Source organism: Gambusia affinis, linkage group LG07 (genome assembly GCF_019740435.1).
Source record: "Gambusia affinis linkage group LG07, SWU_Gaff_1.0, whole genome shotgun sequence".
Classification (NCBI taxonomy): domain Eukaryota; kingdom Metazoa; phylum Chordata; class Actinopteri; order Cyprinodontiformes; family Poeciliidae; genus Gambusia; species Gambusia affinis.
In genome coordinates, this window is record NC_057874.1 from 6,744,888 (window position 1) to 6,769,671 (window position 24,784).

The 24,784-nt window shown below is 42.9% G+C and overlaps 1 protein-coding gene across 5 annotated transcripts in view; it reads right to left on the reverse strand.

Moving 5' to 3' along the window:
- Positions 1-7,340: 7,340 nt before the first annotated feature.
- prickle2b (prickle homolog 2b) overlaps positions 7,341-24,784 on the reverse strand; it is a 100,913-nt gene continuing 83,469 nt past the window's right edge. For all 5 annotated transcript variants that reach the window (XM_044122708.1, XM_044122705.1, XM_044122704.1 and 2 more), the window contains 7 exons: positions 24,421-24,604; positions 17,655-17,768; positions 16,083-16,220; positions 13,395-13,598; positions 11,993-12,179; positions 10,106-10,966; positions 7,341-8,835 (listed from right to left, as the gene is read on the reverse strand). In XM_044122708.1, the coding sequence (XP_043978643.1) occupies positions 7,904-8,835; positions 10,106-10,966; positions 11,993-12,179; positions 13,395-13,598; positions 16,083-16,220; positions 17,655-17,768; positions 24,421-24,552 (2,568 nt within the window). In that variant the 5' untranslated portion in view covers positions 24,553-24,604 and the 3' untranslated portion in view covers positions 7,341-7,903. The remainder of the gene's footprint in view (positions 8,836-10,105; positions 10,967-11,992; positions 12,180-13,394; positions 13,599-16,082; positions 16,221-17,654; positions 17,769-24,420; positions 24,605-24,784) is intronic.

Genomic DNA, 24,784 nt, shown 5'->3' on the forward strand with positions numbered 1-24,784 from the left:
AATCTTGGAAGAGTAGCCATTTCCAAATCATCCAGCAGATGGAGCAGAAGTCATCCCCAACACTCTTGTCCAAATGTGTATTTTTCTCTATTTTCTTTTTTGCTTGTTTGATTTTACACCAACGACAAAGTTTCACGATGCGTTCACAAGAAATTAGGAAATTATATTTTAGGTTATGGCTTTGTTGACATAACTTTCAAACTATGAAAGATTGAGCGTTTGTTAACATGCCCTGTGTGAATTCAGATTTCCTTGGATTCCAGACTGACCCTAAATGCAAATATTAATATCTCCTTTAATTCAGTTTTACGGATACTGTAACATAGATACGTCTAACTTTTTTCTTTCCATTTAAGATCAACCACAGATGTAGTCACTTTTATTCTCATGGAGTTAAATAATTAAGAATGTGCTCAAATAAAAAAAAAAAGGAAACAATAGTACCAGTTGCGTTTAAAATTTTTAGACTGAAGAATAAATGGTTCAGGTAAAATTTCAGAAGTACAGAAATTAAAGAATGATTTCAGTAGTAATATTACTTCTAGCCACTAGAGATAGCTGTTGCCCAAATGGTGTATGAAATTATTTTTATTTATTTACTCATTCATTTATTTCCATTTATTAATTTGGGCCATAGCAATGCATATTGGAACTTATTGTTCTCCACCTGTTAAAGAAATCCTTTATTATGCATTTATTTATTTTTATTCTGTCACCATCAACGCTGGTGTATGTAACTTTTATAAAAAAAATGCTTTTACATTTGTTAAAACTGATACCCCGAGTGATACCCCACATGTTATTGACTACATTTTAGCTAAATTTGGCATCGCTGTTAGTAATGTTCAAAATCAGCAGAGGTGGTTTGAGTCTGAGCAATATGCACACTTTGGCATTCCCCTTTTAAATTTCTTCAGAAATGTTATAATTTATTTATTTATTTATTTATTATAGCCTTGTAAAGAGGATAATTTAAATCTGAATTAATAACTTAGTGCAAGTGGAGACATGACTTATAAGGAGGGATTGACCCTCTCTAATACATGTTTAATTCATGATTGCTGTGCAGGTAATTAACTTAGTACAGGTGGTGGTAACGCTTTCCCTACAGCCCAGACTATAATAATGCAGCAGAACACACACACACACACGCACACACACACACCCACACGCACGCACACACACACACACACACACACACACACACACACACGCCTGCTGTTCTGTGTAAGCATGTAAATGTAATAATGAAATGACACAAATCACTTATAACACCTGGCGATCAAAAAGGACTTCTGATTGGATTGCTGAAGATGATCTAAGTGGAAGAGGATGTGGAGCAGACATCAGGGAAAGTTAGCAGGTCGCTCTGAACATGTGCACATGAACTGTGGTCATAATTAACACAAAACACCACATAACCTTCTCATAGAGACTCTAGAGAAGCTGCAGAGATCCACACACTGCTCAGCCGGGAGAATCTGTAGACCCCGACTCTGCACATCTGGACTTCATGGAAGACTGGCAAGAAGAAAACCATTGGTTATAGAAAACCACCAGAATCTACCCATAAGTCAAACCTTTGGTCAAGTTTTGGTCAAATTTGGTCAAATGAGACCAAATTTGAATGCTTTGGGCTTAACGCAAAAATACTGTGGGGGTTGCAAACTAACTTCCTCAATATGGGATTGCATCAGTTAAGCACAGGGATGGCAGCATCCAAAACGAGCAAGAAGTTCACAGCTTTCAGCTAAATAAAGGTCAATCCTGGAACAAAATCTGCTAAACACTTTAAACGGCTCCTTTCTTCTAGCAGGACAACAAAACGACACAAAACATGCAGCCAACTCTAAAATAGAATAGTGTAACTTAAAGCTTATTCACTTGAAAGACTCGGTCAAAATCTAAATGCAAATCCACTTGATAATTTGTGTCAATACCTGAAAGTTGCTGTTCCCAGAAGAACAGGCTCTAGATGTGCAAAGCTGGTAGGGGCACACACCAAAACAAAAGCCTAACAGTATTAACTGAAGTAGCCGAGTACAAATGCAAGCAGCACTCACGAGTTTTACATGCAAAGATTGCTGAAAACTAACAAAAGATTTCAGATTATGCTGTGATAAAATTTGAAAAAGTTCAAGAAATATTCACAGTTTTGCAAATATGCTGTAAATACCTCTCACTGTGCTAGACAGTGAGTCTCTTGATGGCATCTACCCAAGTCAAACTCTCAGACATGTTGCCCCAGAGTGTCTCTGACATAATGATGATTAGCTGGAGGACTAAACAGTTCATCCATCATCATCTGCTAAAGAGAGCGCAAAGTAGAAGAAAAGCAGCCAAAAAAAAAAAAAAGAAAGGCACAACTTAAGCCTAATTAACGTGCTTCATGGAATCTCTCCACCAAATGCTGAATTGCATTAAGCTTCATTAGCTGTTGTGATTGCCTACAGGTGCCACACAGATGGAGCCCCCCCCCCCCATCCCCCCTTAGACCAGAGCTAACTCCCATAAACTCAAAGGAGTTAGGAGAAGCGGTGGGGGCTGACATCTTGAACCAGATGGATCCTTCTGGCAGCACGGCTCTAAGCTGCCCCAGCATGCAGTGCTCCTTCGTGGCGAAGCGCCCCTTTTGGTTCTGTTCGATCTGTGGCTCAACCCAAACCTGGCAACGTTTCCTCCAAGCCACCTGTCAGACTGAGTGAACGTGGCAAACTGTTTCTAACATACATGTCGAATCGGAGTCCCTTGTGGGAGGAAGGCAGCCAACCAAGGCCTCTACATGTCATAACTGATATTTGTGCGATTTGAAAATCCATGTCCTTTTCAGTGTTTGCTTGGGGGAAGTTTAGAGCGACTTGGTAAGAAGGGAAAAAAAAGTACGAGAAGAGAGACAGATGGACAGCAGGGTTGCTGTCACAGGACATTAATGCGTCTACCTCAGGAGAGCAGTGAGCCCGTCCCACAGAGGACAGCCGAGTTGAAACAGAGCAGTGTCTGTGAGCACAGGATGATCCGACTCTGCCCTCCTGACCCTTTTTTTTTTTTTACACAGACTTACAGAGCGATTATACCTGACATGGTAAGATACGGTGCTGGAATATGGGGGATTACTGCCACCATTGAAGAAGGGAGGCCGGATCGGGTAAATATCTCTCTGAAGTTGCAAACATAAAAAAAAAACTGCAACATGTGCCCTTGTAAAAAGTGATTTCTTGCTTGATGTTTGTGCATTCTTGCCACAGTAATTGAACACACATGATGGTCCTGTGGGTGGAGACAGTGCAGCGAGGCCTCATTCCGTCTGGTCACATGCCTCTTTCGTTCAACGAGGACAGTCAGCGAGTCGCTGCTGCTGTCCAAAGACAAGTTGCTTATGTGCGCATTTGTGACAATTTGGCATTCATCTGTTCTTAAAAATAAACCTAAATCCAGCTATTTTTATTTATTTGTTAAATTGCAGCCGTTTCTTGAGAACCAATTCAAGGTGAAGACCTTCTCTTTCATATGTTCACTTTAGAAAATTTCTGGATTTTAAGTTGATGAGTTTTATGCAGAAAATTTGACCAGCTCCAACATGGGCTGAAGGGCCACTCAGAGAGGATGAACTCATTGTTTCAAAAGCGGGGTAAAAAACAAACAAGCTTGCAACTTGCAAACACACTTAGAGAAAAAGACTTTCATTTTTGGAGAAACACCCAGTAGTCCAATTAAAGTAAAATGGAAATGTTGTGAAGTTATTTTACTCAATGTAGCCATGCTGAAGCAACATCCTAATACAACAGCCAAAATGGCAAAGCTTGTGCAGAGGTGGATCCTTCGAATAGACAGTGATCCTACTAATGCAGCCAAATCGGTTTCAAAGTGGCTTGAGAACAACCGAGTCAAGGTCCTGAGTTGCCCGTCACAAAGCTCTAATTTCAGTACCAATAGACTTGGTTGGCAGAGCAGAAGACGGGTGTGAGAGTCAGCTGGCCCACAATCCAGACTCAGTTACAGCCGTTCTGTCGGGAGGAATGGGCTGAAATTCCAGCAAACCCTCGTTTGATGGAAGATGGGATGCTTTTGGAAGGAAATCCGGGATGGCTGACTCATACAGTGGTAAATGCAATTCTCCAAAAAATAAACTTCTAAATTTGGACAAAGTTTAAACAACTGAAAATATTTGCAGTAACCCAAAGTGACATAAAACAAGAAGCTCTTATTCTGAAAGTGTTGAGAAAGGAAGTAAGGATGGGATTCATTACTTTCCTCTGTAACATAAGGAACACATCAAGATTTTCCACCAGTTGTTAACATGTTTATGATGTAACCGGAAACATTGATAAGATCAGAAAATACATTTTTTCTCCTGGCCTGGAGCATGTGTAGACTTAAACGTAATATTACAAGCAAACACAAATGTTTAGCCTTCACACTGTCTGACTGGTTCAGTCTCAGAGATCAACAAACCTTCCTCTTCCTGCCAGTAATTCTGAAAGCGTGACCTGACATCCTGCAGAGACAGAACCGACGCCATTATGGCCGCACGTCATCGTCTGCCCTGACCATGAAAACTGAAAAGCATCCTTGATGCACCTCTCGGATTATCCGCCCGCCTTGGATGTGGCACGGTCTGAGAAACATATGGCAGCAATCTGTGCCCCCACCGCCCTCGCTGTGCCGCCTCCATTTGCTTTTAATTAAACACATGGAGACACTACACACAAACACACACTTTGGTGAGGCACTAATAAAGAAACTAATGAGGGTTAGTGATGATGATGTAAAAGGAAGTAAGTGTTTAAAAGACAACTTTGTCCTCTCTGCACTCTCAGTTTTAAGTACTGATTATAAACTGGGAATCGTCTGGATTTATAGGCCAGGCTATCAGCAGCCCAACATAATAATGGGGTTCACATGTTTGAAACTTCTAAATATTTTGTGTCTTTTGTGTTTTCCCCACACATCTAGGAGTTACCCAAGTGTTTCTGAGTAGACTTGAAAACTGAAATGCACTTGAGGTAAGGTAAACACTCTTATGTGCCCAATTATTCCCCAATGGCGTGAATGGGTCTGTAACTTTAAATCAGCAGGCCGGCATTCAGACACCTGTAAGTACAGTAGGTGGGTCCGTGTGGATTATGGGAGCCAGCAAGAGTAATCCCTTCACCACATGGGCATCAGAAGCAATCCGATTTACAGTATGACACTGCTTAACACTTTGCAATACAACCTGTCAGCTAATTTATGCCAACGGTTAACCCTCAGACACAGGAGGACTGGCAATTCAGCCATCAGGGTGGCTGGGATCAGTTCCAACCCCACTGGAAACCTGAACGGGACACGGCGGCCTTGGAAAATAAATGAATGAAAATGTTGATTCCCACACCCAACCCTCCTTCCAACACCTTGGAGTTTCAGTTTAAGAACCCCATGTAAAATATAATTTTGCAGCCCAGCACAAAGGAAACATATATGTGACTTCTGCTGAATCAGTTCAGGTTCTGAACTGTACAAAAGCTTTAACTCCAACCAGGAGGATGAAATTAACGACGGGGGGCCAACACCAAAACCGGTTCCGTTCATCTTAAAAGAATTCCCGTCTCCAAAACATCACATGAGTTCGTGTGAACACCTTTATGAACCTTTAAACCTTTGTCACCTTTTGCAGTGGGTGGTCATTATATTCCCGTGTGAAACATGCACCGGGAACATAACGTGCAAAGCGTTCCAAGTCGTAGCAATCGTCTGACATAAAAGTAAATTGGTGTAAAATTGAAAAAATATCCGCGGTTGGAGTGAATAATACTTTTGGGAGTATTTACACTGCTCTGCTTTTCTAGTAGGTAATTACTGTCTGGAAATGATTTGCATGTTCTGTTCACAGTGTGCGTTTCACACAGGAAGGTCATCAGTGGCGCACCACCTCCAACCTCTTTTTTCCTGTGTAAATAGTTGTCAGCTGCTGTGTGAATAACCACCCAGGTCAATAATGGGAAACGTTGAAAAGGCTGATAAAGGAGCCCTCACATAAAATGATTTGACATTTTTGGGACCCGTGTTCTGTTTGTATACGTTTCTAATTTCGATTTCTGTTTTCAAAAGTTCCAATTCATGAACAATAAACCAATCACAGAAAATGCTATTCAACAATTTTATTAACTGCTACCTCTTTCATAGCATTGCTTTCGGTCTTTAAGGTAATTTGCTTGACGTATTGAAAGAATGATTCATTAAAATTAAACTGTGACTGAGATGGAATCTCGAACAGGAAAAGGTTAAAGCCAGTAAGAAAAGTAGATTGGACTATATGAAGACACACTTGAAAGGTTATGGAAGAGAGGGATGTCCCTATTGTACTAAAGTCAATTCTCAATACCTGTTGTTTGTCTACAATCAGACTTTCTGCCAGTTGTATCCAGTGAGCTTTACACTTTCAATCAGTTCAGCCATTTTTAAAACATGCTTGTGTGTTTAAAAGTTGCAGAATGGAACTACAGACCATGAACATTAGCTTGTCAATCCAATAAATCTGGGTTTTCAATCTTCACAAAGACTGTGTGCATCTAGGGTAGCTGGACGTTAGTCGTAAAATTTTATGACATTTCTAAAGCAAAACTTTATAAATGTTTTGCTTTAGAAAACATGACTTCTCTCAAACATTGTTTGAGAGAAGTCATGTCATCCGCAGTGAAAATGTCCCACACAAATTCATCATCAACAAGTCATATGAAAACGGGGAAACACTGTCATAAGCACAGGCATTGCATGAAAAGGTCTTCAGCAGAAACCAAACAAGAGTTTATTGAAGACTGTACATGTAGAGTCAAATATACAATTAAAAACCGTACAGTAGGCCTGCCCTGGGAAAACTTCTGTTGGAACAAAATATGCCCAAACCCCTGCACCCAAAAAAACAAAAAACATATAATGCAGCAATCGGAACATCATTCATGAGGGACTTAATACTGGTAAAATGCACTGTGTTACTTTACTACATATGCATGTCCCTGATTTTAGTTAATTTTGAGATTATGACTTTGTGTTAGCTAAAATCCCAATCTGGTACGGGGCACAAAACAATTCAACTTCCAGATGTCTCCCTGATCTGTCACACCGGAGTGTCGAGTGTTAGCATGAAGTCAAGTTCTAAAGAGTGGGCTAACAGTATCATTTGTTTGAAGTGTCTCCAGACAGACACACATCTAAATGTTGGAAGACCGGCCTTCCAAATCCCGGGTCTAGAAATAGAGCGCAGACAGAAATGAATGTTACATTAGCATGTCACGGAACAAAACAAACCAATAAACCAATACAGGGGAAAGAAATGTCTGACTGCCCCAAAAACACAGATTAAAAAAATGCAGCACCAAGTCAGCCAGACAGACACATGCATGAGTTGTTTTTGTTACGTTCTAGCGATACATTATAGATATTTACCTCATTCCATCTTTACAAAATATAAAAATATGGGCAAACATTTACAATCATATTTACAGGGACTTTTTTTTTAATTTAGGTGAAATTAATACTCCATTTATCTATGTACAGGTTATGAACTTTAGCAGAACATAAGATCCATCCTATATCTAGGTCACACTGACTGAAAACATAAAACTGTACCAAACGGACTATATTATGTTCCTCTTTGTAGCAAAGAAAGAAAACAATGTTTGAGAGAAATTGCACATCAGCTTTTCATAAACACATATAAAACTGCACATGGAAATATGAAATACTAAAATGATTAACCATGCAAGCATTACTGCCGTTTCATGATTTGCCAGCTTTGATTCATTGCCGACTTTCAACTATTTGATAACTTGCACTTAAAAAACACAACTTTTCTTTGTTCCTAATGGAGGATGTTAGTGTACTCAAGCTAAACAAAAACAGGTGTCCCGTAGAAAATGTCCGGATGTTAAGAAATAATGCAGTTTTTGCTTTTCCTGCGTTTGCGCGTGTGCAGCTGCCCGCTGCGGTTGGGTCCTCCGATTCCTGCGTTGTTGTACTTGTGAACCATCTCCTGGTTGTTGATGTAGCGCAGCTGAATGGGCCTGGGGATGGGCTCGCCCAGGAAGTAGCCCTCATCCTCGGATTCAGAGGACGAAGAGCAAGTGGAGCACCAGTCGTCGTAATACTCGTCCCAGGAGTACTGGCTCAATCCGGTGCGCCTGTTGGCTGCGGGATTCTGCAGACAAAGGTCTGAAGTGGTCCGGGGACACTGCCTGAAGAGTTGGGGTTGGTATCGTCCCCGTCCTACGGCGCCAAACTGGCTCGCGGTGCTCCTGGGCGGTGAGAAGCGATCGTAATCTTCTCGCACGCTCAGCTGGGGTCTGTCTTGGGGTCTTCCCCTGCGATCCTCCACCAAGTTTAGAGCGTTTTCAGACCGAGAGCGGCGGGATCTTCTCTGGCGGTGATGGTGATGCCGACGCTTCTGAGGGGTGTCTTCTGCGGCGTCTGACCGGACGCTTGCCCCCCGGACGCTGACGCCGCTCACTCTGCATTCGCTGATGGGCGGCAGGCGTGCGGCATTGGCGCTGCTGACCATCCTGTCCTCCTCCTGGTAGGCGAAGGCAGGTGGTAAATGAGTCATGGCAGCACTAATTCTCATTCCTGAGGGGTCGCAATACTGCATCTGGTACTGGGAAGCCCTGGGTGGGTTCATTTCCAGGTAGGGCTGGCTGGCGTTGAGGCTGTGAATAGACTCGGAGCTACGGAAGTGCGTGGACGAGTTCAGGGTGTCCATGTTGCTTTTCTCTGACCCATTCATGCCCGAGTCTTTGCTCAGGTCGGGCATGGAGAAACGGGAGAGGCGATCCTGATTCTTCCCCCCGCCATCAGCCGAGTTACCTGGGAGCGAGCAGAGAAGAATAAAGAGTGATCAGATTATGCAAATCAAGTCTCAAAATATTGAGAAGTGAAAAGTATCTGTCCTCCTTACAGATTTAGTTTTTTTGTCAAACAAATTTTAATATCGCATAAATATTAAATGATAATGTAAAAAATAATTGGCCAACCTTACAACCACCACCCATTGTAGCAACAGCTGCCATAAAGCATTTGTGATAAGTGACGGTGAGTTTATTTATTTGCATTGCAGTGCACGAATTTTGACCCACCCTTTTTTGAAGAATTGTATTATTTAGGGCTATAACTTTAGGGTTACAGCCCATCAGCAAACTGTCTGGGTTTTGCCACAGCCTCTCAGGTGGATTTGAACCAAGACCACCTCTAAACACCTATTTTCCTTTTTTTTTTTGAGCCAGTGAGTTATGGACTTCCTGGCGGCGTTTGGAAAACTGTCTGGATATTTGTGCCAGACATTCTCCTTTAAGATATGATAGTGAAATCAGCTTTCATGGTTCCATCAATTATGGCAGACTGGTCAGGTCCTAAAGCAGCAAACCAGCCCCAGACCATCACACCACCACCACCATGTTTGATTGTATGATGTCAATGAAGTGAAATGATGTGACGGTTCAGGTCCAAATGGTAGAGCACAGAATATATTCCCTAAGATTTTTCCCTTTTTATCCAGCATCTTAGCATTCGATCCCTGAAGTAATTTTTGCTCACGCAATTTCCTATTGTTGACTCAGGAACACTGATTGTCCTGTAATGCTTTAAATGTTGTTCTGGGTTTCGTTGTCACTTCCTGAATGAGTTGCCAAGAGTAATTTTGGTTAAATGGCCACTTCAGGACAGGGTTGCCCCGGTTCATTGTTTTCTCCATTTCTGATTAATGATTCTATTGAAGAATGATACTGTCAATGTCTTTGTTTCCTATTTGTTCTTGAATTTCTTTGCGATCAGGAGGGGAGTTCTGTGAGGCGGAAGCTCGGAGGTTTGGGACCTGCAGCTCCGAGAAGGAGCAGCGCCTCGAAGGCGGAGCTACGTCCCACCCAGGCATTTTGCACAGCTGAATGGTTGCCATGGGAGATTAAAGGGTTTCTTATACATGCATGAAAGAATCAAAGCAACACTCCAGGAATGTGTTTGATGAGGGGATAACATTATAACATTAATTTAAGGCCAAAAAAAGGTCGAATTTACATAATACGGCCCAAAGTTTAATCTGAAACATTTAAAAGTAATGGAACAGGGAATAAACCACACCCACCTGTAGCATTGGACAAAGCCAGGGACTCCATGGAGCCTCTCGGGGTCTGCTCCAGTGGGGTCAGCTGGTCTGTGAAGCTAAGTGCATTAATGGGATTCCTGCTCCTCGCCACCTGACCAGTTGTCTGAGCCCCCCCGTCTCTGTCCCTCTGAAACCCGTGCAAACTGATCGAACGCTTGTCCGAGGAAAATCCGCTGTGTTGCACTTCGGCGAAGCTCTTCTGGGTCCTCAGTTTGGGTGGGTAGTACTCCTCCGGAGCTGCCGGCTGGAGCCAGCTCTCGTTGAAAGACTGGCCCTTCATGGCGGCGATGGGGGGCCGCTTCAGACCCCCGTTCTCATTGATCCTGTGATCGTGCTGCTGGTTACTCTGTCCGGGGGAGGTGGTGCTATAGGAACTCCTCACGTTGCACTGGCTGAGGATCTGGAGAGGGGTGGGGTCGGCCGTCAAGTCGGGTTGCGGCTCGTAGCCGTAGCCGTCGCAGACTTGCTCCTGCTTCTGCCAGGAAGGCGGCTCGCGACTCAAACTGGGCGTCTGGCTGGAGAGACTGAGCAGGTCCATTTGTAAAGACAGAGGGTCCACCTCGCCAGAGTGCCTCTCTGGTGGGGCGCCCCCGCCGCTCTTTGACGTCTTGGTGCTGCGCCTGGACTCCCTGGTGGAGCGAGCGCTTTGGAAGGCTGAATCAGAGGAATCCGAGCCGTTGGGTTCTTCCCCCAAACTGCAGGAGCGCGAGCAGAAGATCTGCCCCTGCTTGGGCAGGAAGGGCCGACCGAGCAGGGAGCGTTTGCAGCGGGCGCAGCAGAAACAGCCCTCGGTGGCGTGCCAGTGCTGCCCGTCATACGTCATCTGACCTTGATCAATTCCTGCACGGTAAATGGAAAAGAAAAAAAAAGATAAGAGCATGTGAGATCACACGCATTCAAATATGCTAACCCCTACCGCAAATTTAAATGCCTTTAACGACTGTTCAATGGAATATTTAAATGTGCGTACTTGTGTGAAAAGCAGCCCATTTTTAAGTAGTTTCCTGACTGGGAAAATGGAGCTGGAGGTGGAAAGCTAAGTGCTGCGTGGCAAACTCGTTACACAGCTTGCCCAAGGCACCATAAACACGCAGCTTTTTCAGAGTATTTTCAGTCGATGGGGGGAAAGAAAAACAGCTATTTGCTAATGACTGCCATCTGGCTGTAAAGCAGCCTCTGGTGGTTCAGTACTTCTTTAGTTAAATACTTTTACAGCATCCTGCCTGCTAAATAATTAAAATAAACCACCTGAAAAAGGTGGGCTTTACTCACTCCTGCGATACCTGATGGTAATCACATCAATGATAACTGCACCGCAGTCACACAAGACAGGCCTTGATCCACTGCCCTGCTGAGCAACTCATACTCTAAATCAGAACCTACAAATCCAAAAAAAGTATTTTATAGACCAAGACAACATACTACATCACTGTGATGTTTGAGATACAGCCCACTTTTGTTGAACTACCTTTTGCTGCCGTGACAGTTGCAAGGCTTTGAAGTCGAGTCGCTACCAGATCTCGCAAATCCACACTTTTTCTTTTACCACTAAATCGTGGTACATGTAGAGCTCGATCTTGAGCAACGAAAGCCTAAAAGTTACACTTAGGAGTCTCCTTTAAGCTTCTCTACAACTTCCTCCCTGACCTGTCTGACTGTGCTCCTTGGCCTTCAAAATATTATTTCTTCACCAACGTTCAGGCTGTTTGAACGGCTTCTAAAAGTTTCTTTTTGACTACTTTCTCACTCCTCTTCCACCCAGCCCCTTGAACTTAACCGCAACGGCAAAATCGGCCCCAAAGTGCCTTCCTGCGGCCGCCGCTGTTCCATTAAGAAGTGTTGAAAACCTGTGCAGAAGCAGCATACCGATGTGCTCCCCACACGAGTCGCAGTACTCGGCGTAGAGAGACTCGAAGCAGGAGCAGCAGTAGGGCCGTCCCTCCTTCATGATGTACCGCTGGCCGCCCAGCACCGTCTCGCACTCGAAGCAGCAGAAGTGCTTCATGTGCCAGTGGCGGCCTTCCGCCTCGGTGCACTCATCCGCAAAGATGATCTGAGGAAAGGAGAGATAATGGTTGATTGCAGCCCGGGTTATTACTCAGTGCTGAACGACAACACACAGACTTCGCTTGCCTCGCTTTACCGCCGCCGCTTGAAAATCTGAGATCATCCCTCTTTGTGTCTGGCTTGAGTAGGAGACTAATTTCACTGGGGACTTGGTGCAAGATAGGTGGTGCATTTGCTTTTAATTGAACTGTTGTTGAAACCGTCGGGGTGCCTCTTAAGTGCTGCAGTGCCCCTGTTCCCATTTGTACAGTAAGTAATTTACCGTTAATGTTCAGGAGATCAGGCTTCTGTAAGACGACCTCGGGAAACAGGAAAGCCTGTTAGCAACAGACAGCCGTACGCAGATGCTTTATAAATAGGCTTTCAGACACGGTTACTGTCTGTGGCTATTTATAGACGGCACAGGCGGACATTCACGGAGTACATTTACTCCAGAACTGTATTTATTAAGTACAAGTTTTTGAGTACGTTGACTTTATTTGAGTCCTTTTCTTTTGGGAACTTATGACTTTCACTCCACTACATCTCAAAGACAGTAGGGCTTTCGACTCCACTACTTTTTCTAGGAAGTTTGTCGTTATGCGTTCCTTTTGGTTCAGAACAGCTTAGTAGTTTGTTGTCTTCAACAAAACTCAGCAATGGAGACAGAACCAGCGCAACCCATGGCCACATCTCAGCCCCGTGTTTCGAAACCTTTCTGTTAAGAATAGCGTCGCCTAAAGCTGCCAATGTTACTCTCCTGCTTTTCGTTTCCTTTTGTGGAAAGGAAAAGAATTGCATTAAGGACGTTTCAGATAATAAGAAATAATGATAATAGCTGTCATTTTTTTTTTTTTATTGCCTTTTTGTGGTGACGTTTTTACAGGTGGTGTTGACGTTTTGTAGCAGAGCGGTTTTACATTTGTCACGAACATCATCAGGCGGTTCCAGCAAGTTACAAGCTTCTGTGGAAACACTCAGGAAAAACAACACAGCAATGTACTGATGTTGGGGGGGAAATGTTTACTTTTAAATACCGAAGTATTTTTCAAAAGAGTACTTTAATTTGAGTCAACTTTCAACCTATTAACTTTTACTTCTAGTTGAGTAAGATTTGACCATTAGCATTAATACTTTTACTCAAACACTAGAGTTGAGCACGTCGTCCGCCACTCATAAACGGTGGTCTGTCTGCAGCCAGGTTGCGTCTACGTGCATCTACCTCGTCGCAGGCCGTGCAGCGCGGCTTCAGTCTCTCGGCGTGGTGACGGCCGCAGTAGATCTTCCCGTCCTGGTAGAAGTAGATGAGGTCCACCTGGAGCTCCTTGCACGTGCTGCACACGAAGCAGGCGGGGTGCCAACACACACCGTGGCCGGCTCGAGATGCGAACACGGCGATGTCGCCGCCGTTTATCTGGCCTCCACACTGTAAAAAAATATATATATATTGTTGAAACTTTATTCCATCAAGTAAAACCCCAAATAACTACTATTTCAATATTAGGACCAAGTTAGTCCAACTTGGGTGCTTCTAAGTCCTACAAGGAAGTTGAGCTGTTTGCGGTCGCAACTATTAATGAAAATTTACCCATTGTTCAAAAATGTTCTTGACACCTGTCATCACTTTAACGTATCCTGACAAATCCCTGTAACTTTCACCAATCCGCTCTTCTAATTTAATTTCACTTCCTGTTTCGCAACATGTCTCAAAAGCCGATTTTTTTGTGTGTGTGACAAAAACCATCTAGAGATGTTCTGTAGGGTTTGTTTATCCAGTTTATGCAGTTCATGCTGACTTGAAAAAAGATGCTGCAAAAATCTGTAATTTTAGGACACACGAATCACACACACACACACACACACACACACACACACACCCACACACAGACGCACAAAAAAACCCATCCCAACATCCCGGAGGAACTGGCTTCTGTAGGATTAAAGAAGGAAAGTGGCCGTCTTCAACAAGTGTGACCATCAGTTCAGCAAAAGCACAAGTTTTGAATGATGGTCTGAATGACTCTCCATGTCACTGTGGAGAGTCGTCAGCCATCACCTCACCAGTTAATTATTCTCCAGAGAGAAAGATTATTCTCACGTGAAAATCATTTAAATCCACAACCGGAGCGTCCCAGCAAATTTACTTATTTATTTAGAGATGTGCAATTTTCAACGGTCCTGTAAAATTTAGGACTACATGCCTTCACTGCGCATGGTAAAGTTCATGCCAGGGAAGTTAAAACTTGGGAGCACACACACGGCTTGTTTGGTAAGGATTCCAGAGCAAGACGTCTTCTTTCTGAACAGAACGTTGCAGCACTACTGAAGGACGTAGTGGAGATCGGAACCAAACGAGGAGAAGCAGCATTCAGTTTTTAAGCTCCTCTCATTTGGGGAAAACTTCCAGGAAACTGAAAAACCAACCAAAACACTAAGTTCCTTTAAATCAAGGTGAAAACCCCCACCTGTTTAGAGTTGCCTTTGATTAGAAACAACTGAAAAACAAATACATTTTGGTCTGGATGACCATTTTTGCTCCTCTGCATCCTGCCGCTGTAGTGTCATATTCTGTTTTGGTTTTCTTTGTTAATTGTGTTGTGTTTTTAATCACCTGAAACACTTTGAAATGCCTGAAATGCGCCACACAATTAAGTGTAATTTAAATCTAAAATTGTGCACAGGACCTGGGCAACCTGTCAGTCTGTGTCAACTATGAACAAAGTTACTAGATTCAAATAAGACGACTTCAGTCTCAGCAGGAAAACGCAGAATGGCTGAAAAGGAAAAGTGTCGCAACGGACCAGTTAAAGTCCAAAGTTACTTTGCTGTTCTGGATCCTCGGTGGCTCAAGCACTCTTTTTTTTTTTTTTCCCACCAGGGGGTCTTTTTGTGGGCTCTAGTGTCCCTTATATGACAGTAGGCTGACAGGAAAGGGGGATGGAGAGGGGGAGAAGACATGCGGCAAATGTCACCGGGTCCAGGAATCGAACCCGCGACGGCCGCGTCGAGGACTGAAGGCCTCCACATGTGGGTCGCGCTATCCCCTACGCCACCACAGCACGCCCCGCTCAAGCACTCTTGAACCAACAAGTCCACCCATGAAAATCTGCAAAGGGGGAAATCATTTTTCCACAGCACTGTAAGTTCGAGCGAACACAAAGTCTGCTGCTGCGAGGGGATAAAGAGGGATAAAGATTAAAACCAAGAAATTGTGACGGACGTTCTACCAGTTCTTTTACTGGATATGTGGTTTGATTTGTGCGAGGTAAACGGACAAGACCCACACATGCACTTCAGTTCAACCTGCTCTCCACACAGTCGATGCTAAACTGCGCAGCTTTGTTGTTAAAGGAACGCTCCATTACACTCACTAGTCCCATAAGGACGCTAAAGGAGAACGTATGAGCAATATATTGACCATTTCACAGCACACTGGGTACTACTGAGAAATAACACGGATGTTTTAACGCTGACCTCGCTCTCAAAGACAATACGTCACTCTCAGATTTTAAATCACTAGAACAGGGTTGGAAGGCCGGGGTGGCAGAGAGGAAAACTTGGACACACTTCTGCAGCAGGTTCTATGAAGGAAGACTCTGAGGCGAGACGGGAAAGGTCAGAGCGTCGTTGGAAAAGCCAGACAAATGTTGTGCCTCTGGCCTTCATGTGTCAACACAACGCAGCTGTCCTATACATCACGCCAGCAGGCTGCTCCATGTGTCGGCGGCACGATGCACAGCTTTCGTTCCATGCGCCACATGACACATTTTGGGCCGCGTCGCGCTCAAACCCATCCCGTCCCGCCACTCAGAAGCGAAAACAGGCCTCAACGGTCAAGAGTTATGCCTTTGAGGGTTTAAAAAAAAAAATAAAATAAAAAAAGTCAAAAAAATAAAATAAAATCGGGCACCTGCTCGCAGATGGCCCCCATCATCGTGACGGGGAACGGACGCACGGTGCCGCGGCCCAGGTTCTCCCGTTTCCGTTGGTTGCTGAAGAGCTTGAGCTCTCGCTTCTCCTCGTCATCCAGGCTGTTGCAGTAGCGAACCTGGACACAAACATGACGCAGCGTATCATCAGCCTACTGACGTGGGTTGCTGTTCTGTGGAGGTCAAGGTTGACCAGAGAAGAATAACATAATGTGCTAAAGTCGTAGTTATAACAGTAAAATTGTTGGTAAAGGATTCTGTCCATCTTCGAAAACAATCTGAATGCATTAAGTAAACGTTGCAGACCTCGGTGTCCTGATTGCAGGATTATTACTTCCTCCCTATTGAACCATATTGCTGTGTCCACTTCCATTCCTGGTCTCCAGCCATCATAGCATCACCTGAAGTACCATGATTCTGTTGTGTTTGTGTTTTGGATTTGTTCTATATTTGGTATTTCATGTTGTTTATTTATATCCACTTAGGTCTTGACATTTTCTATTCTGTTTCCTGCATTATTATGGTCCCAAATATCTTGACATATTAATTCATTCCTTTGTATTTCGTTCTTTTATTTTTTTAGCTAATTCTTGCGTCTTGTTCCTTGCACACTGTATTTGCTTCTCTTAAGGTTATTGTCAGAGCTGTTCCTCCTCTAGCTGTAGTTTCCTTTAGTCTCGGTTTTCCTCCTGGGTTTGTCAGCTGGATTTTATTTTTATCATTTGCAACCTGATCTTCCCGCTTACCCATTGAACCATTGTTCCATCCGGTTTTGTATGTCATTAAGTTCTCATTTTCGACCAGTGTTTTTTTGCTGTGCATTTGGAATAAATATTTTACCGACAACTTTTACAAAGCATTACTACTACATACTAATGTATGCACTTTCTTCACAACCACAAACCAATATTGGAGGTAAAGTTGAGTTCAGTAATGAAGGGGGTTAGTGTTAGTCCAACCAAACACCGATATCATCTGGTTTTCTGGGTTTTTTTGTGGCGTTTTTTCTGTCCGTAGAGCAAAAACCAGGGCATCAAAAAGCTTAACCATCATGTTTTTTTGTGCGTCTTGTTCAATGCTTGTTTCAACACAAATAGTCAGAGTTGAGCCATTTTGGTACCGCTGAAATCAGAGTGGCCATTGGAGACTTGTGAGCCTTTTGAGCGCGTTTGTTTATTTTGCCAGTCAGATTATCAGCCACTTCGAAGCAAGCCGGCGGCGCTAAAACGTGTGGAGGAAAAAAAAAAAAAAAAAAGCAAAACAATTAAGGCGGAGCGTGCCGATCTCCTACGGAGCTGCCTCTCAGGACGGCTCGTGGTTATGATTTATTAATGTAACAAATCTCAATAAGTGGCTACAGACATCGCTCAGTCTCCTTTATGTCCATTAACGAGACAGGCATCCCCCCCCGCCGCCCAGTTTCTCCTGCCTGTCTCCCCTCTGCTCCCCTCTTATCTCAGTAATGGCCCGAAGTGGGGAGAGGCGGAGGAGGGAGACATAGATGGATGGACGGAGGCGGGGAGGAGGACGAGCGGGTCGGTCCGGACTCTCACCTCATTGTCGTGAGGCGGGAGCTGGTGGAGCAGCTGTTTGATGCGGTACTTCTCTCCTGGGCTGTTGACGTAGGGCACCTTGTCCTCGGGCAGGGAGCTGTAATAGTGATGAACCTGCCAGACGACAAACACGGGAGTGAAACTCCTGCAGCATGTGAACCCCTTGAAGTGATGACATGCAAGGCTAAATTTAAAAGAATCAGCACGACGTTGGATTAGCATTCAATCTGTAACCTTCTGCTATGTAAAATTGATTTGTATTCTTTATTAAATGGCATAAAAATATATTTTTTACTGTTAGCAAAAAAAATAAACTCATGAGGAAAAAAATTGCTGTCTTGAGTTTAACAAAGGCTGTAGTGTTTAATGCAGCAGAAAATATAGGAATCAGAAGATTATCCCATTTCATACGTTTATGCAAATCTCCAAAACCTTTGGCTGATTTTGATGAAAGTAAATGTTGTTGGTTTAAGCGTTTATGGTTTTAAAACAGTGGAAGTTCCTAGTCCTGGTGGTTTTAATGAACAGAAAATATACTGTTCTCTTTTTTTTTTTCCTGATCTGCCGATTACCAATCAGAGACGTTCAGGGGAAAATGGAAAATTCAAATCTCTTGCCTCTTCTTTATTCTATTTATTCCGGTCAAAAATGTTCCTTTTACTATTGCAGACAGAGATCTGCTAATTAGGCTTTTCCTAGTCGATACCTGTTCTGTTTGAGGTGAAATCGGTGAGTCAAGAAAAAAAGCCAATCATGATTTGATCTCTAGTCAATTAGTTGGTGCTTTTCCATATTTGTCTGTAAACTGTTCAAGTCATTAAGCAGATGAAGCTTTTCCCGGCTGGATATACAGAATTGATTATGGAAACAGATTAGGATTTTGACCGGTTAAAGTTTTCACCTACGCCAAAAAGAGAAAAATGTGCTGCAGGTTTTTTGATACAGGCTGTAGACTTAAGTTAAACAGAAAATGGAGAGTTTACAAGGGGACAGTGGATGTGTTTATAGACGGGAAGTGATGAGAATTCCTGGTTTTGACGCATTTGCATAATGAACAAAGGATGAAAAAATAATAATAATAATTTTCAGTATGTGAAACGTCGATCAGCACTCAAGGAAAAACTGGTCGATTCTGAATTCAGGTCCGTTACTTGGTGCATCTCTATTTCTCAGTTGTTTCGCCTTAAAAACAAACAAAAACGATTTTTAAATATGAACAGATATATTTTGTCTTTGGATATTTGACTCGTGGTAATTTGCTCAGAGCTAATCAAGGGAAAATTGACCCACTTTGTCTGACCGGTTAAGCGGTACATCTCTCAAACTCTGAATGCTCAAGATGAATTGTCTAATTTATAAAGCTTCTTAACTATTGCACAGACTGAGTAGATTATTAAACAAATAAAAAGAAAAAAAACAAAAAAACTTAAAGAGTACAACGACGGGTTTAAGTTTTACCAGACCAAGCCATCAACACACAGAAGCGCGCACACACACACACACACACACACACAGTTAAGAAATCACTTTGATTTATGGTCCACCAGTGGAGACTTAATGGAGCCCCACTCCTCCGTCTCTGCACACTGACATGGGAATGTATCATTGACCTGTCAAAACACTCTCACACACACACACACACACACACACACGCAAAAACAGACAAACACTCGTGCGGCCAAAGCAGTGATTAACCTAAATGAACGCTGTGTGTGCTGCCGCAGATTAATGCTAATCTGGATAGATCCAAATTGCATTCCTCACATTTCCGCGGCACACAATGGGTGTCATCTCCTTGTTATTTATCACAGCCCCTTTTTTATTACACTGCATTTGCAGGACCGGGGTGCCACAAAGGTCAGCGCAAGGGGGGAGGAGCAAAACTGGAAGGAAGGTTTAAAGACAGAGGCCAAAAAGAGAGAACAAGAGAGATTTTGGAAGAATCTGTTACGGAAAAAAAAAAAAAAAAAAAAAAGAGATACAAAAAAGTGATAAAAGTGTGGCGTTAAACATAAAGGCAAAACTGAATCAGAGCTGATGTCCTCAGTAGAAACGGTATCTTTGATTGATACTTGCCTTCCGGCTCGATGACTGAATGGATTTGTTGACATGGAAGATCTCAGACTCGTCTTTGCTAAGCGCCGCCAAAAACAGATTAACCTGAATCCTCCAAACGGGAGCCAGTGAGTCAAAGACCAAGAATGGAACCGTAATGCTTAAAAAACCCCCCACAACAACAAAAAACAAGAAACACTTTTTCAAGCTGAACTGTAAAGCCGGGGCCATTAAGAAAACTCGATCGGCGGCGGCAACCGGTGTTTCAGTAAAGCAGCCTTATCAAAGCACGTTTGGGTTGGGATGATTTCACAGCTCTCCTTCAGGGTGCAACCCAATTCCTCCTGCTCGGATTTGACTGGCGTCCCCTTGTGTTTGTTGGAATACAGTCCATAAAAGGCTGACTGAAGTCTAGAATGTACTGTACACGCTCTCACACACACACACGCGCACACGCGCCCACACACACACACACACACACACAGCCATGCAGAAAGACAGCGAGAACCAGGCTTGCGATAATAACTGTAATCAGCAGCAGACGAAGCTCAAAACGTTTCTGCTGAACTGAAAGGAGTGTTTTCCCCGGCTTAATATTAGGACTTTGGGTAAAGAAAGGGTGACAGGGGAGATCGCTGGTCACAGCTGCTTTCTATTGCTGCCAACGGCCCGACACGTTCAGGGAGCAGCTCTGGCATTCCTCAACGGGCTCGGGTGCGACGCGGCTCCGGTCAGAAAATCACAACTGGCCAAAGCGACACGCGGCGAGACACATTTGGTATTTGTAGCAGAAGTGCAAACCTTACAGATGGCTGAATGACGATGGGTTTCATCAAGGCCAAAAACTACAAGGAAACCAAAAACTGAGCAGGAGAATGATCAAGTTACTACCTTTTGGCTAGCAGTCCTTCACTTCTCAGAATTTAGGCAACCTGTTTCGTTTCACGTCATTTAACACTTTCACCGGTTTTTCATGGCCACCAATTGTAAATATTTTGTCTGTTAATGCTCAGAGACAGAATTATTGTACATTTTTAATAAACCAACTCAGTTGTACATTCCTATGGACTGGAGTACACGATTTTTTATAATTACACATTATTTATGTTGAAATGTATGCCTTTACTGTACAGTATTTTTATTCTTTATTCTGCTTTTTATGCAGCTCTGGAAAAAATTCAGACACCACTCACTTAAAATGACCAGTTTATCTGATTTTACTCTTTATAGGTATACGTTTGTGTAAAATGAACATTGTTCTTTTATCCTATGAACTGCTGACAACATGTCTCTGAAATTTCAAACAAAAATTTAGCTTTGGAAATGAGAAATGTACAAAATAACGAAAAAGATGCAGCTCTTTCACACCTCAAATAATGCATAGAAAACAAGTTCATTTAGATTTAAAAGCAACAACACTGATGTCAGGAAGAGTTCAGAGATCTATATTTGGTGGAATAACCAGGAGGTTTTCAATGGGTCAGTGCAGTGGGCTCTTAGCTTTATTTCCCAGAGATGAATAAACTTTTATGGGTTTATTTGCTGTTATCTCTCACTTTGTTGCACAGAAATCTCCCCATTCTGGGACAGTAAATGATATTTCTATTCCATTCATTTAGGTCATACCAGAGAAAGTGTTTGTTAAGGATTGAAGTCCTGTGCTTTAATTTTTTTACTTTTAACGTTGAACATTGTCATTGCGTGGGACAAACAGGCAGGACAACCTAACAGTTAACGTGGCTAATTTGCAAGTCGTCTATAATTCCCACAATCCTTTACTCTCTTTGCCTTTTCTTAAGGGGAAGGAATGAGGCTAAAAAAGTGATGCAGTAAAAAGGGTCACAAGTCACAGGACAATAGATGCTCTTAGACTGATGGGAATGTCATGAACTTTGAAGATATTTGTTCATAAAACCTTCCATCCCTTATCCATCCAATGGCAGGTAAGATATATATATATATATATATATATATATATATATATATATATATATATATATATATATATATATATATATATATATATATATATATATATATATATATATATATATATATATATATATATATATAAAATGTCAGTGATGCAAATGGGAACAGCCACAATCACTCAAAGATCAGTGATCAGGTCAGCTGCTGACAGTTTTATTGGCCCCCATGCTGGCCTGGAATTGTTTTAATTGTTCTCAGGTCTATTTAGGAAAAAGGTCAAACTACCTTCACTTCTTTTCTTTCTCTTTTTCAAATCCTTTCTTTGAAAGCTATGGGTCCAGACCCTGCAGCTAGCTCATATTTCAGTACCTGAAGGCCCAAAATGGTGTACAAACATCCAGGGTCAGAGAGCTGAAAACGCATGCGTCATGCTGGACAGAAAATTAAAATCAGATCCCTGTGACCGCTGGGATGGACTCTGCATGATGATGAAGAATGGAAAATGCCCCTAAGAGGACTCAGCAGAGTTACATTCTTGGCCTTGCTGAACCGTAAGCTGGCAACGTGGAGAAGTTTTGTTTCAAAACACAGGCCGTCCTCACACTGCTCCTACAACCCGACAGCAAAAACCCAACAACCTCTCCGCTCGGGGAAGATTGCGTTTCTGCAAAGTGGCAGTTATTGGGTTTAAGAGAGATACCCGTAAACTCTTTTTTTTTAGGGTAAATTAGGTCCCAAAAGAGTGCAGAGCTATTCTTAGTAATCCTTCGGATCCACGTACCTGACTGCTGCACGGGAATCTCTCGTTACACAGACGTGGACGTTACACCACTGCCAGCTGAATAGCAGACTAATAAAGAGCTCTGGCTCCCAGAGCGGAAATGTAAAACCCACCATTTAGGTCCAAAGCCTTAGCTTTTTGTTTAGATCCGCTCCTATGCAAAAGGTCACACAACAAGTTTCCACAGCTTAAAGGTGCTAGCGTTTCAGAGACAGCATCACATTTGTGCACTACGGCATATTAGAAATGGAAGCTTTTATAAATTTTGAGTGATAATATGCAAAGTCTCCTCCGTGAAACAAAAAATATATGTTGATTAATTTGTTCTTCAGGGTCTTCACATTTTTTTTTTTTTTTACAAAGATCTACCATGCTGAGCTTTGATTTACAAGTGTAACCCTGGAGGAAAAAAAAAGAAAGAGCTCCCCTCGGTCCTCTAGAGGAGAAAACTGGAGCCTCTGCCAGCAGCGTATTGACTCAGCCCTTCAACAAAATGAAACCAGCGTCCATAAACGCCCCTATTGTCCAATTAAAGCGGAGACCCTCCCACGTGTGAACACCTCCAGCTCAGCAGAGCTTTGTAGAGGAGGGTTTTCCTCCAACGTGCGTGAAGCTGCTTAATGTGCTGTGCAGGCTCAGGAAACCTCCTGCAAACATGTCCAGAGGCAGAAACAATCGGGAGACTAATTTGAGGGCCGGAGCCACGTAATCCTTTGTTAGCCGTTAGCCTGGTGAAGCCGCTGTCAGCGCAAACATGCAGCGACTTCCAAAACTGGAGTTATACCTCTCAATCTGCTGGGGGAGTATGAGTGAAACCTGCTAGTCCGTGTCTGGTCGGTCGTTTAGCTAACGAGAGTTTTACTGCACTTCTGTAAGCAAAAGCCCTTTTACCGAACACACTTACAAATCAGTTAAGTAAAAACACACTCTCGAGTCTTTCTTTATGACTCAGAACTTGATTTCTAAAAGAAAAAAAAAATGCAAAATTGACTTTAATCCGAAAAAATTACATCACACCAGAGAGACACAGTCTAAATATTTTTGTTTTTAGCCCTGATAAGATGCCTCTGATATTATTTCTGTTTCACAGTTGAGAATAATGGTTTTAAAACTGACAGCTGCAGCCCATTTCCTGAACTCGTTTCTTAAAGTGCCACCTGCAGCTGGAGTCTACACCTTGTGAATCTCTCTCATTTTCATAAAGGGGCTTCGGTTCACAATCCTCCCAACGATGCTGCTACCTTCGCCGCTTGTGCAATATCTTCCCACCAATGCTTTCCTTTTGCTCAACTTTCCATTGAAATGTTTTGTGGCTCATCCTCCTTGTGCAGGGACATGATGCCGAAAATGTTCTGGTTTAAGAAATAAAATTCAAGTGCACTGAAATGATCTTATCAAGCTGTAAGCAGGAATCTTGTTACATCTGTGACCCAACAACATAAAGGCAAAAAAGTTTTCACTCAGAGTAGCATGTTAGCTAATTTTTTATTGGCATTTTGATTCTTGAGATCTTGATATGTTTGTTTAGCAGTGAACTCCACAGAGGAGAAGAAACTGAAAGAAACTTTTGTTTTGTTTTGGCACACTTAGGATTTTTTTTTTTTAGATGGCTAAGTCATTTTGAAAATTGTATTACTAATAAACTAATAAAAAAATTCTTTGTGGCCCTTGAAGAATTGTATCCGAGTAATCCTTGTGTAAATCCTCACATAGTCATAACATATAATTTAGAGAGAAAAAAAAATATTTTTTTGACAAAAGTCTTGTTTTATTAAGAGAAGTAAACATTCAAAATGGCAACCTCTCTTTTCAGTGATGGCTTATTTTGATATGCCTACAGACATCAGTACACGTCAGGCGTCGACAAGAAAATCTCCTCAGGACTTTCACGCTTAAACCAACAAACAAAAACTCCAAAGTCAACACCGTGGAGCTGCAGCGCCTTCGAGTGTTTACGCTGCGCGGTCCGAATGGAAACGTGTGCCGACGTGCCGGTACCTGCTCCGGTTTGAGTCCCGGCGGCACCCAGGCGTACTCCTCGAGGGCACAGCCCGAGTCGTCGTCCGAGGTCGAGTTCCTCTGGAAGTCGTACATCAGCTTGGTGACGGTCTTCTCCATTTCCACCGGCATGGCTGTCACTGCATGCTCTTCACGCCGACACTTGCAGTGCACACAGATCTTCCTGCCATTGGACAGACAAAGGAGGGAAGCAACGGTCAGGCGACTCCCGTGTATATCTGGGGAAAACGTTTAAGTAATAAGAATGGTATCTCAAGAGAAAAGAAGAGATGATCCCACAACTTGGTTTGAGTTGCTCGAATAGCTTTAAACAAAGATTTTAACTGTGGCACCACAAACAGTG